The sequence below is a fragment of the Homalodisca vitripennis genome, chromosome 5 (assembly GCF_021130785.1).
Source record: "Homalodisca vitripennis isolate AUS2020 chromosome 5, UT_GWSS_2.1, whole genome shotgun sequence".
NCBI lineage: Eukaryota > Metazoa > Arthropoda > Insecta > Hemiptera > Cicadellidae > Homalodisca > Homalodisca vitripennis.
This window is the reverse complement of record NC_060211.1, coordinates 141,476,902-141,488,787: the sequence shown is the minus strand read 5'-3', so window position 1 is coordinate 141,488,787 and position 11,886 is coordinate 141,476,902. Positions and strand designations below refer to the sequence as shown.

Below are 11,886 nucleotides of genomic sequence, written 5' to 3'. Positions count from 1 at the left end.
GCATTTTTTTTAAAGAGGGAATTCGCCTTATATTTTATATAATCTTTATATATAATATGTGTCCACATGATAAAGAACGAGCTAATAAAGTTTAACTGTTTGGGACAAATTTAACCTAAAAAATGTTCACAAACCGTGCCTTTCTTGAAAATAGCCAATTTTATTTTTGTACCTAATTTTTAAATTCTGGGATGAATGGACACTTGATGTTTTAGAATATAAAGCTACCAATCACAATCATCGGTTTTTTATGATTTATAGCAATATATATTATACGTACAGCTTTCACAATCTCCAGTGTGTATGTGGGGTGACATATTTACTCCTTGAGACACAGTTGTACGTATGTGATTAAGTAAACACAGTTTATTAACTTCATTAATACGTAAATTAATATGAAACCGCTGAGTGCTCTTTTTAGTGATTCCCTTTGCTTGTCTTTTTTTACCAAGCTTATTATCATATCACTATTATTTTTGTTATTAATGAGATAAATTTTTAGAATAAATTTTTATCTCGATATACTATGCGTATACGTGTTTTGATTATTATTCTACACACTATAAAAATATAACTTTATCACTACTCAAAAACACGTATGGCTATAAATATGTTTTTTTTATTATGTTTGTAAACTTTTGTAAATTATGAATTGACTTTCTTATACGAAACTTATTATAATGTCCTTGACATTCAAGGCAGTAAATTTACTTTCAATCAAACTATTAATAAAGATATTGCATTAAAATTGAAGAAAGATTTTATAAATAAATGTGTAGTAAACAATACGGATAAACTTGTTAAAATGGGTCAGATGAAAAGGAATACATTTCCTAAAAGAAATACATACTTGTTTGCCTTTGGAGTAAACCCAAAACAATATCATCACAGCCCATTCATCGTGATTCTATGCAGCTTTGAACCTGACCCTCTTTTGTAACAGTGTTATTTATAAACATTGTATTGGAGCATAAAATGGCAATATTCAATAAACGCATTTCTCTTACATCGTGTTGCTTTTTACATTAAATAATGTGGAATACATAAAAATCATAAAGTATATTACATAAAGTAAATTACATAAAGTAAATTACAGTTTAAAGTACATTTTAGACTCAGATGTAGTGTTTAAATATACAATTACGGCTAGTCATATGTATCGCATCACGTGTCTTATACACTATTACGTTGTGTAAGACTTACTTTTACGTTTATGTATCTCTAGAAAGAATTTATTAGGTTAAAAAATATGATATCAATTGTTTGGTAGTTTTATTAAATAATTAAATTAATAATTATCATGTAGCATGAGAAACATATCATATTTGTAAGTACAGTGTAACTAAATGTTATTTATTTATTTATTTATTAACGGCAATATACCATTTTACATATAAGGATATTAAGATAACAATATATATTATAGAAAAAATACAAAAGTATAAATAAGGAACAATACAATAACATGTTGCAAACACGCCAACCAACATGTGTAGCTATAAGCCAAATCAATAAGCAAACTTAGTACTGAAACAGTGGTTCAATAAATAGTGTTAACACTAGGAAAATCATGTATATAACAATAACAGTATTAACAATAATAGCAAACATAACCGTAACAATGAAACAACGCTAACGTACATTAACATAAAGCAACAAGTAAACTCGTGGTAATAAATAACATTAATAGACTATATAAGGTAATCGAATCTAATAATAATAATAAAATATAGAAGATAAGGTATACAACACTATAAAAAATAATATAATATAACGACTTAGAAAGTAAATTGATTAGACTCAGTTGGAAGCGAGAGGGCTTGCCTCCTGAAAGTCTGGTGGGTCATTCCAAAGAACTCCAGTTGAGATCCATTTCTCAAGCGCATAAGACGAGGGACTGTGCTGTGGTAGGCATGCACAGTGTGATAGTGATGTCTGCTAAAAGTCTGTGTAATTGAAGTTGTATAATTTTTAAAAAAACTGTTACTCTATTCGATTGGCCATTTTAATGTTATTTAAATTAATAAAACGTTATTAATCAAATTTTTTAATATTATTACCTCAGTATTATTACAGAAAGAAAGAAACTTTATTTCTCACAAATAAAAATGACAGATACAATTTTTATAATATTGCACAGACTGAGCAAAAAACATTACATGTACTTACACATAAACAATACATACATATGCAACTACAACTACTATTACACTATACGTACATCACTATGAGAAATAAAGAAAAAGAAAACTCCAAAGCAAAGCCTGTTTGGAGTGACAAATATCATAAGATTAACAGAATAATAGCAGCATTACAAACAATACAGTTATACTTTTAGCAAAACTTATTTATTTTAAATGAGTGAAGTTTGTGAAAACTCTACAGTCAAATGTATCAGAAATTTGCATTTTAAGATTACCAACACAAAATATTCACTGTACAGAAGAGCACATTACCTACATTTTATACATAATAACTCTACCAAAGGGGAGAATAATTCTTCCACAGCAAAGAATTAGTAATTGAAACAGCGTCCTTTTACATCATCCTCCTATTATTAACGTGACTTTATTACTTCACATTTTGTCAACCTCAAGGCAGATGAGGAAAGTTAAAAATTACATTTCTATCATCGTAATTGATTTTAAATTACGAAGCTGAGAGACAAACTCTGCTCAACAATACTAACGACATTTACTTATTTTCTGCCTAAAATAACTTAAATTATGTAGTTTCTTATTTATTATGCGACTGTGCCTGTGATTTTTTAAATATTTTATAAACACAACTTTTTGCCACATATAGATCTTTGTAGTGTGTTTTTGTCAGTTTTTATGATCGCCTGTCTAAACTTAAATAAACTGCATTTACAAAACATTTACAATAACTATACGATAGTTCAAGTTACCATTCATTACTAGGAGATATAATACAAGTTTTTAAATTAAAATAAACCAACCGATTTACGTGTACCAAAATCAAGGAACTATGAAGGAATCCTTCAATAGTGATTTGAAAAATTGCAATCTTAACACTCACTCTCATTATTCTAGACTGATTTGACATTGGCTCAAATACGAACGAGCCTCTGACTGTTATTCTAAGCAAGGATACATTCTCTAGAATGTATAAGGTAGGTTATGGTCCTCGGAAGAAAAATAAATCTCGAAAATTCATTCTCTCTTGTTGCTCCATACCATCTTTCAGAGGATTCGACCATTGTCTCTAACTTTAATGTAGACTATGAAGTTTCTCTGAGGTAACATATGGTGATGAAATAAAAGTGCATATTCAATCCTGCCTCATTTTTCCAACAGGAATTCCATATTGCCTTCAACAGAGCCGTTACTCGGATTATCACTACGATCGGAACAATGATCTGTTCTCTAGCATCTGTGAGGTAAGTTATGGTCATTCGAAGTAAACTACATATCGACACCTGATTCCGTCTCGTCACTCCATGTCAGGTACCATTTAAAAAAATGCCTATAGAAGTACAATCTGGAACCCTAATGCAGAATAATAAGCTTCGATGTGTTTCGATGTGTGCTTGTGTGTGTGTGTGTAATGATTGGGGAAATTTCAATCTCCGCACTCAATGCTGTCTCGCTACTCCAACATGATTTTTACATATTGCCTCCAATATGTCATCCCGATGCCAACAAAAAATTGATTTTTCCTAGCAATTATGAGGTACTTCGTATAATTTGAAATTTTTTTTACGAATAACGTATTTAAACCAATAGCACGAATTTTATATAAAAAGGTAAAATCGAAATAGAGAAGGTGTGTTGGTAACACAATTACTATCAATATAATAAAGGAAATTGTAATTCACTACATTATCTATTCAGAAACTAAAATTACAGTACCAACATTTTTCTCATCAACACGCAGTCAAATGAAATGGACAATTAGTTGTAGTGATACAGAATGGAAACCCATTATAACTTTGTGATTAAATAACTTTCAACATCCGTTTCACTTTGACAAAAACTTGCCCTTTGAGGGAGAACAATTGACAAGGTAAATAGTTGTTACCTAAATATATACGCATATCCATGAGCCTTACACAGGCACGAGGACCGGCAGGATAAGTCAGTAATGATCCGCTCTTAAAATGCCTAATATATTTTGTAATTATTATGAATAAACTAGCTACAGTTTTGGTAAAATAAAACAGATGCGGCAACAAAATATTAATCTGATTTAAAGCAAACTTTTAGTTTTTATGAGCGTAATTCAATACAATTATATACTTAAACTAATATAATATTCGTCCTTCACTTATTTTATTGTATTTTAAGTCCTATAAATATTGCATAATTACCTCTAATGGTTTAAAAACTACATTTATATTGTGATTTTATTGCTGATGAAAATTGCACTCGAGACATAAACAAGTATACTGCTGTCTATATCGCTACTCAGCTCTATCACCTTAACTCGTTACTTTATAGACACTATTAAAGGAATGCTCGGTACGTATCCAAGATATAAATATAGTAAAATAGAAAAGTGACACTTGTACAGAAGCTGTGTTAATTCAATATTCAAATTTCAGTTTTAAAATAAAGCTTATAACTAAAAATCAAAGCTTAAGTGATAAATGTGTGATGGGTTATATGTTACAACGCCCCCTTTAAACCTTTGCCTGTTATATCCTGAACTGTCATGTATAAAGAGGCGATAAAGAGCAAACGAGCGAACATAACAAGGCATTAATTTCGCAGCCACCATATAACAAATCATGTAGTAAGGGAGGGAATGTCCATTCATCCCTTTGTTATTGACAGCTTCGTGTTTATTATTAGCGGATTTTCCAGAAAAGGCACTTTGAAAATAAATGACATAACTATACCATAGGCAGCTCACCTCTGTGCGAAGTTGTGTTTGAACATCTATACATTATTTTATACATAATTTTAGGCGTATTTTGTATATACCTGCAGTATTTTCCTTTTTGAACTAACGTAATTATTATTGGCTGCTGATACAACAGGTTCATGGAACAAACGCATTTCATATTCATTAATAAGGGATATTTCAGTTTAAGCAGTTATTATATAAATAACTAATAATAGCATAATTACTAACAAGCCTATTCTGCCTTATAAATATGAGTTGCATATATAACAAGTGATTACATTATTTAACGTAATTTCATACATATTGGATGATCCGACAAGTAGTAAACCTAAACAGTGTTCGTTACCTCCGCATACTATTGTCGTAACATGATATACAAGAAACTAATAAATCAATAGGTATAATATACAGGGTTTGAAGAATGTTTGTATGCATCTTAATATTTTTCAAACCATAGATTTATAAAGTCTACAAACTTTACACAATGTTATATTCTACTTTACACAAGTTATCTTGACTAATTCTACATGCAGCAACAATCACAGGCCTCACTATTAATTGCTAACTTATTTTTTTTTTAACATAAAATAAACGATGCATTCCCTCAGAGTCCAAGATCAATGTGTGTTCTATTAATTAGTTTTTTATTTTCTTTTAAAAATAAATAGTTTACTTGTTTCATAATAACTGTTGATAACGAAACTAACTTTTGATACATTTATAAATTAAGACACAATGAGTGATGGGAGACGCAATATTATTACCAGACACAATATATAAATTTTCCAATCAATATATTATAATAAGATACAGATAATTAGAAAAAATCATTTTTAATGCTCAAATAAGCATATATTTGATTAAATTTACAAGATATACATGAGTAGCATATATTAGTTGTACTAGTTATTTTCATCTTACGCTAACATATGAGACAACCAAAGATCCACATTTTTTTATATAATATTATGGTTTGCTGAGTTTGTTCACGCATTCCAATACGATTTTGTAGTACAATTTTCAATCAAATTTATAGTCTTCATAATTTAAAAATTATATTCATTAATTAAAACTACCGCATTTATAAAAACGAGAAATTACAACTAACATCATTAATAAGTCGGGATTGTATGAGCGAAATAACCAAGAAACGTAAATATCTTATTATTTAAACTGTTTTGTGTGATCTTTTAAAGTAAAATACAAAAAATTCCTAAATGCGGTAAACGAGGCAACATTAATCGTATTATAATAATATCCTAAGTTTAATTTAAATCATTCTACTACTTGTATGGCTATTGTATGACTACCTAAATGCATACAATCTGTATTTATTTAATTACAATAAAGAAGCATAATTTATCAAACTAAATGCAATAATGATTAATGATCAATTAATTAATGATTTTTACTCGTTTGGTTGATCACCCTACGATTCATGAACAGGAAACAGTTTTAGATTGTCATAGTTATAGTTAAATTTTTTTCCATTATTATAAGAATGTCTAGATGGTTATCTTTAAACAAAACTCATTTTAGAACATAAGAATAGTATTATTATTACGGGTATTATATTGCCTACATTAAAGTCAATAGAGGTACGTTGAATTAACAGTACCGAGTTGACAGTTAGAGTTATTACATAGAACAGAGTAGGTACATGTAGCTTGAGCGTAAATGTCATTTAGAATAATTACACAGACTTTATTACATTGCACTTTACGATATTGAGATCTTATCCGCTTCACACATACAAGGCGGAAGTTTATTTGCGGAGAATTAATATTATATTTTATTAGCTGCTTTAATAAGTTCGTGAGTATTGAAGTATGCTATAACATTCTTGAAATAAAACTCAAAGTATTGTATCGTAATTGAGTAAAAGTCAACACAAGTCGAGTGGATTGAAAGTTACATACGAGCCGTAACTTACTAAAGTAAGGAAAGATACAATTCGGAAAATCTTGTCCACCTCAGAGAAGTCTTGTGCATCTGAAAGAACACCTTAGGTTTAAGATCTGTTGATGTTCCTCAAAAATTCACACATCCTAAAATGTGCGCGATGTTTACATAGGGAGCCTACGAGGATCCCTAGACGTGAGGAGCCTATAAACTCGTTAACGGGAGTTTTTCTTAAACCTGTTTACTTTTTAGATTGTGATCTTTCAAAAGGCGTAATTGTAGGGTTTGTTAAAAACAGGAGCGATTCTCTCGGTGTACTGTTTAAAGGTAAAAAAGGTGTGTTTTACTGGTCGTACGATGTGTTCAACCTGTTTGCACAAAACTTCAATAGCGTTACTCTAGCCTTGGAGGCCTCATATAGGTTTTACCTAAAGGCGGATAGTGGGGAGGATATTAAGGTCATCAACGTGTTTGGTAAGCAACGTGTGTTCATCTACGACGGTGAACATTCATTAACTCTTAACAAAGACGAGTGGAATCAGTTCATTGCCAGCCTCCCACTGATCTACATCGTATTGAGAGATCTGTTTTTGATCGAGGAGTCTGTTAAAGCCACAATTGAAAATTGTGTTCGTTCTGACAGTGAGAGGGAGTGTACGGAGGTTCTCCCAAGTCCCATAGCTAACAGGCTATCTCTCGAGATTGAACTTTTTAAACGGTGGTCTAATGGAGGCGATAGTTGAATTTCATGCTTTTAAAGATAATGAGAATCGGTTTATTGTAAAAGAATTTGTCATAATCAATCATCTCTTTCTTGCACATATAGTATTTAAATCTCCGTACAGCGAAACGGAATTAAATTCAAAAGCGGCTAGGACCCCACGGTGGCTACAACGTCACTTTCATAATATAAAATGGGAGGAGGGTGGTCTCCCCTACGATGAGGAGCTGATACGCGCTCTTTGTAAACCCTTTGCTACTGTATATACTAAAGGACTTGAAAAAGTCAACTTTCTGTCCAGCTTTCATAATAACGTAGTTGATAGAAATGTAGTTGATAGTAAGGAAGCAATCGTGTCCGATAGTCATTGTATGTTACCTCAACATAATCGTGATTGCTTCGATGTTTGTGCTTTAAAAAAAGCTCTAGAGCGGGGTGTGTGAATGCTTTTGCTTCTATGGCATGGCTAAACCCTGTTAGTCCAGGAGATTTTTACTGCTCTTACGGCTGGCCCAAACTCCGTAATACCGGGAGCAGTTGTGGATATGTGTGACAGATACCTCTATGGCAGGCCTAAACTCCGTAAGTCCAGGGGTATGTACCTCGCTCTAGATGCTGTAAAATAAATAAAAAGAAAAAAGTCTTTGCGAGTGTTTTACGAGTTACATTGAAAGGCTTCTCCGAGTAAAGTTGCTTGTTACACTCGCAAGGATAAAAAAAAATAAAAAAATAAAATATAAAATGTATCTCACCGAGAGACAGGGTTTCGGCATTGAGTTGAGAAGCCCTGTCATTGGTGAGGTACAAAAAAATATGTTGGGAGGTAGCAAATTTGTCATGGAATGGCTACCACCTGTGATGAGCGATGGTTGGGGCTACTGGGGATGCTCTCGGTTAACAAAAAGAACGCGCCTAAGACCTGACCTCATAGGTGGTGTGGAACGAAGGTCACGTTGCAATAAGGAAGACAGCACATGTGACAGGAAGCGGGTCGGCTGCATATATGCAAAGGATGCGTGTGTATCCTGCACTGTCCCATCATGTTCAACTGTGAAGGATTGACGTCAATTACCATAACCTGCTTCCTGATGACCACTGCTATGTTCATGGTCATGCTAGGACTACTGTGCTGTGCCCCGAGAGCCAGGATCGGGAACACCACAGTGTTGCTGGTACTTTCTCGCCCTCCTGAGCGTCGCATCCGCCGGCAATGAAAACGTAAGGCATGTAATGATTTCATGTAAATGTTATACCGTTTACTAATATATTTAGTAACATTCGATTAATGTTTAGGATCAACCGCAACCCTCGACATCTACAGGCGGTTGGACAGGGGATGATGGAGCTATAGAATTGGTACGTTTAGTAAATGTAAACAACACTGATATCCCTGCACTTTAATGAAACTGATTACTGATAAAGAATTATTTGCAGACTCAACCATCGACATCGAGGGGAGGTTGGTCGGCAAGTGGGTGGTCTCGCAGCGGTCAGGAAGTGAGTGTCCACTCACTTTTTCTGTTTGTTTTTTGTTGTTGTCTAGCACATGTATCGCATAACTTATACATATTGTTTTACACAGCACCAAATCCAGAACCCCGCCAGACCCCGCAGTGACCCGATCCCTATTCCTACGTCGGTACGTATAATAGTACTAATGTTATGATGTTTTTCGTCATATAATAGGTTTTCAATGTTTTTATATCCTCTGTATTTATAGACGACGCGGCCTACTTGCGTGATAGAGGGCGTATTTTCGTTTGCTCCTCGTCGTCACAGGCCTGTTGTGAGTTTTACTATGATATTTTACATGTTACACTTGTTACACCCCATGATGATGGTGATAACTCAGGCCCCTCACCGTCCGGCGGTTCATCAAGTCGGTCAACACAGTCTGCCTCTACGTCCTTGTCGCAAGGGTCCGTCCCCTCAACACCCTCAACACCGGAGCTCCCACAAATCTGACCTTCGATACGCTATAGTACCCGTTTATTGCTTGAATTGTAAATTATGACTTGTTTTCAGTGTTGTAATCTTTTTTTAAATTCTGTTTAGCCCAGGGTCAGAGATTGGGACTCGTGGGAGTGTATTTCGGCCCTCGACGGTCTCCGTCACCTTATGCGGGAGCTGCACTGGGCAACCTATCACTTTCTGGTAGATACCGACCGTGAGAGGAAGGCCAGATTCGCCCCGCAGGTTTGGCGCACGGTTCGTGAGGACTTGGAGGAGTTCCTACGATCCGTTGGGGATAGAATGGAGGATGCCCGGCGCAATAACACCACTCCTCCACCCCCGGACGCTGAAACAGCGGAGGAGCACCTCTGTCACAACCACGTAGAGTAGAGCGTCCTGTATGTATGGTGAATCTTCCCACGGTTGCTCTTCGGTTGTGTGGGCATACTCTCTGTTGGACCTGTGCCAACAGAGTACACACATGTCCCACGTGCCGAGCGTTAATCGTGGGTAGGTTTAACATATTCCTCCCAAGGTAACTCTAACTCCACCTATCTGTAGTAATTTTTAAATTCTTCAATTGGTTCGAATATTCAGTTAAAATTTATCTTCCAAATTCACTTTCCAAGGGACGGGGCATTATTGGGTCGTGGAGTGACAACCAGTTATGTCGTCTGGACGGATTCCTATACCTCAATAATGCTTAACCTGGGTACTATACGTAGTACGAGTGTTCCGCAACCTCACTCAGAAACTCTCCCTGTCTTACTTAATAAAACTCTATGAAGGGATAACGTCTTACTTATTTTATACCTATAACTATTATTATTATACATAAATATATAAGTAATTATTTTGTACTTGGAATTTTCTTGGTTCCCGCCATTTTTTTCGAGGTTAAGAGTGTGTGGGAATTTTCCCGCATATGAGGGAATTTTTCCCGCACCCTAGGGCCTTTTTCCCGCTCGTTCCCGCCAAACTGCGACATGGGCGCCTCTATATCGGATTTTTTTTGGTTCCCGCTAAGAAAAAGTGAGGTTATGTATAAAAAAAGCGTTACATGGGCGCCGAAAAGAAAGGTTACATGGGCGCCGCCATATTGGATTTTTTTTGGATCACGTAACTCATGGGCGCCGCCATATTGGATTTTTTTGGATCACGTGATACATGGGCGCCGTCATATTGGAATTCCCTCCGTCCCTCGTTTTTTTCCCTCACGTCGTGAGCACAAGACTGTGAGGACCCACCAAATCACCGATTTTGACACCCCAAAATCACCGATTTTACCGAAAAACACGATAATTTCGATAGAATTTGGAACATTTTGATAGGATATGAGTGTGAGGAGGGAATTTCTCCCGCACATGAGGGAATTTCTTCCCCATAAGAGCCCATGTTAGCGCACAAAGGGGGCGAGGTCTACTAGTGTGCAAGAACTTAATCGGGAAATAATCATTCCAATCTGACATTAACGATGTATAAAGAAACAAAAATTAATAATAGATCCATTCTAGAAAAATATTTCAAAAGAATTTACCGTACAATAAACTCCCACCTTATAAAATGAATGCAAAAGTAGACTAATTACCTTTACCTTCAAGTAAATACAATGCAGATAAATGTAATAACAGAGAACAACAATGTTAAACCGTTTCTAAGCAATTGCCTAAGTTTCAACTTCACTTTTTACAATTTGTAGTTGAATAAACACGCTAAAAAAATGTTCGACTTTCTAAAAAACTGTACTCCAGCACAAATTGCGGGGGGTGTGCTGGCGGGCGGCCTCATCGTTGGAGGCATGGTGTACGTCCACCACAGGTACGAAAGAACCTTTTGAGAAGAAGAAGTTAGAACGTTTAGGGTCTTCCCTGCACTCATTATTATTATTATTTCTATAATTCAATTGGATAAAAATGTTAGACTAAATATAATTAATAAACTTTGAACAACTACGGCAATGAATAATACTGTATTTTACTACATGATTTTCAGATACTTCAGACGTGGACCAGTCGACGACGGTGGGAGCCAGCCACCTCCAGCCACCTCAGTCATCTTCTTCAACGATCATTATCAAGCTGAAACATCCTCATCATCATCCGAGTCTGACGTCGACGTGCTGCCTGCCGTACAACACATAGGAGATGCAGTAGGAGTATTAGATAGTGAAGATCATCCAGACGCCTCAACTACGGCAGTGGCAGGCAGCATCGAAAGGCTGTGAAGAGACGATGCAGGTAAGAATGAATAATTCTCGCAGTTAGAAGTTAGCACATGAATCCTGTCCCTTATTTTATCACTTACTCATCCTGAAAACTTAAATAAACTTTCTATTACCTTTCTATTAAAAAATATCTGTTGTACGTTTCGAGGTGATTGTTGCTCATATTACCGTTGTAAACAAAGTATTTCAAAATTTTAAAATCCAACCAATCATTGTA

At 34.9% G+C, this 11,886-nt stretch overlaps 1 protein-coding gene across 1 annotated transcript; it reads left to right on the top strand.

Moving 5' to 3' along the window:
* Window positions 1-11,151: 11,151 nt before the first annotated feature.
* LOC124363942 lies at window positions 11,152-11,676 on the top strand. Its single transcript, XM_046819213.1, has 2 exons — window positions 11,152-11,263; window positions 11,438-11,676. The coding sequence occupies exons 1-2, from the start codon at window positions 11,166-11,168 to the stop codon at window positions 11,667-11,669; spliced, it is 330 nt and encodes a 109-aa protein (XP_046675169.1). The 5' UTR covers window positions 11,152-11,165; the 3' UTR covers window positions 11,670-11,676.
* Window positions 11,677-11,886: the final 210 nt, after the last annotated feature.

Bases quoted from the DNA above. Each gene is read 5' to 3' on its own strand.
- LOC124363942 (XM_046819213.1), top strand. From the start codon at position 11,166: ATGTTCGACTTTCTAAAAAACTGTACTCCAGCACAAATTGCGGGGGGT. The intron at 11,264-11,437 runs GTACGAAAGAAC...CATGATTTTCAG, and splicing joins ATGGTGTACGTCCACCACAG to ATACTTCAGACGTGGACCAG.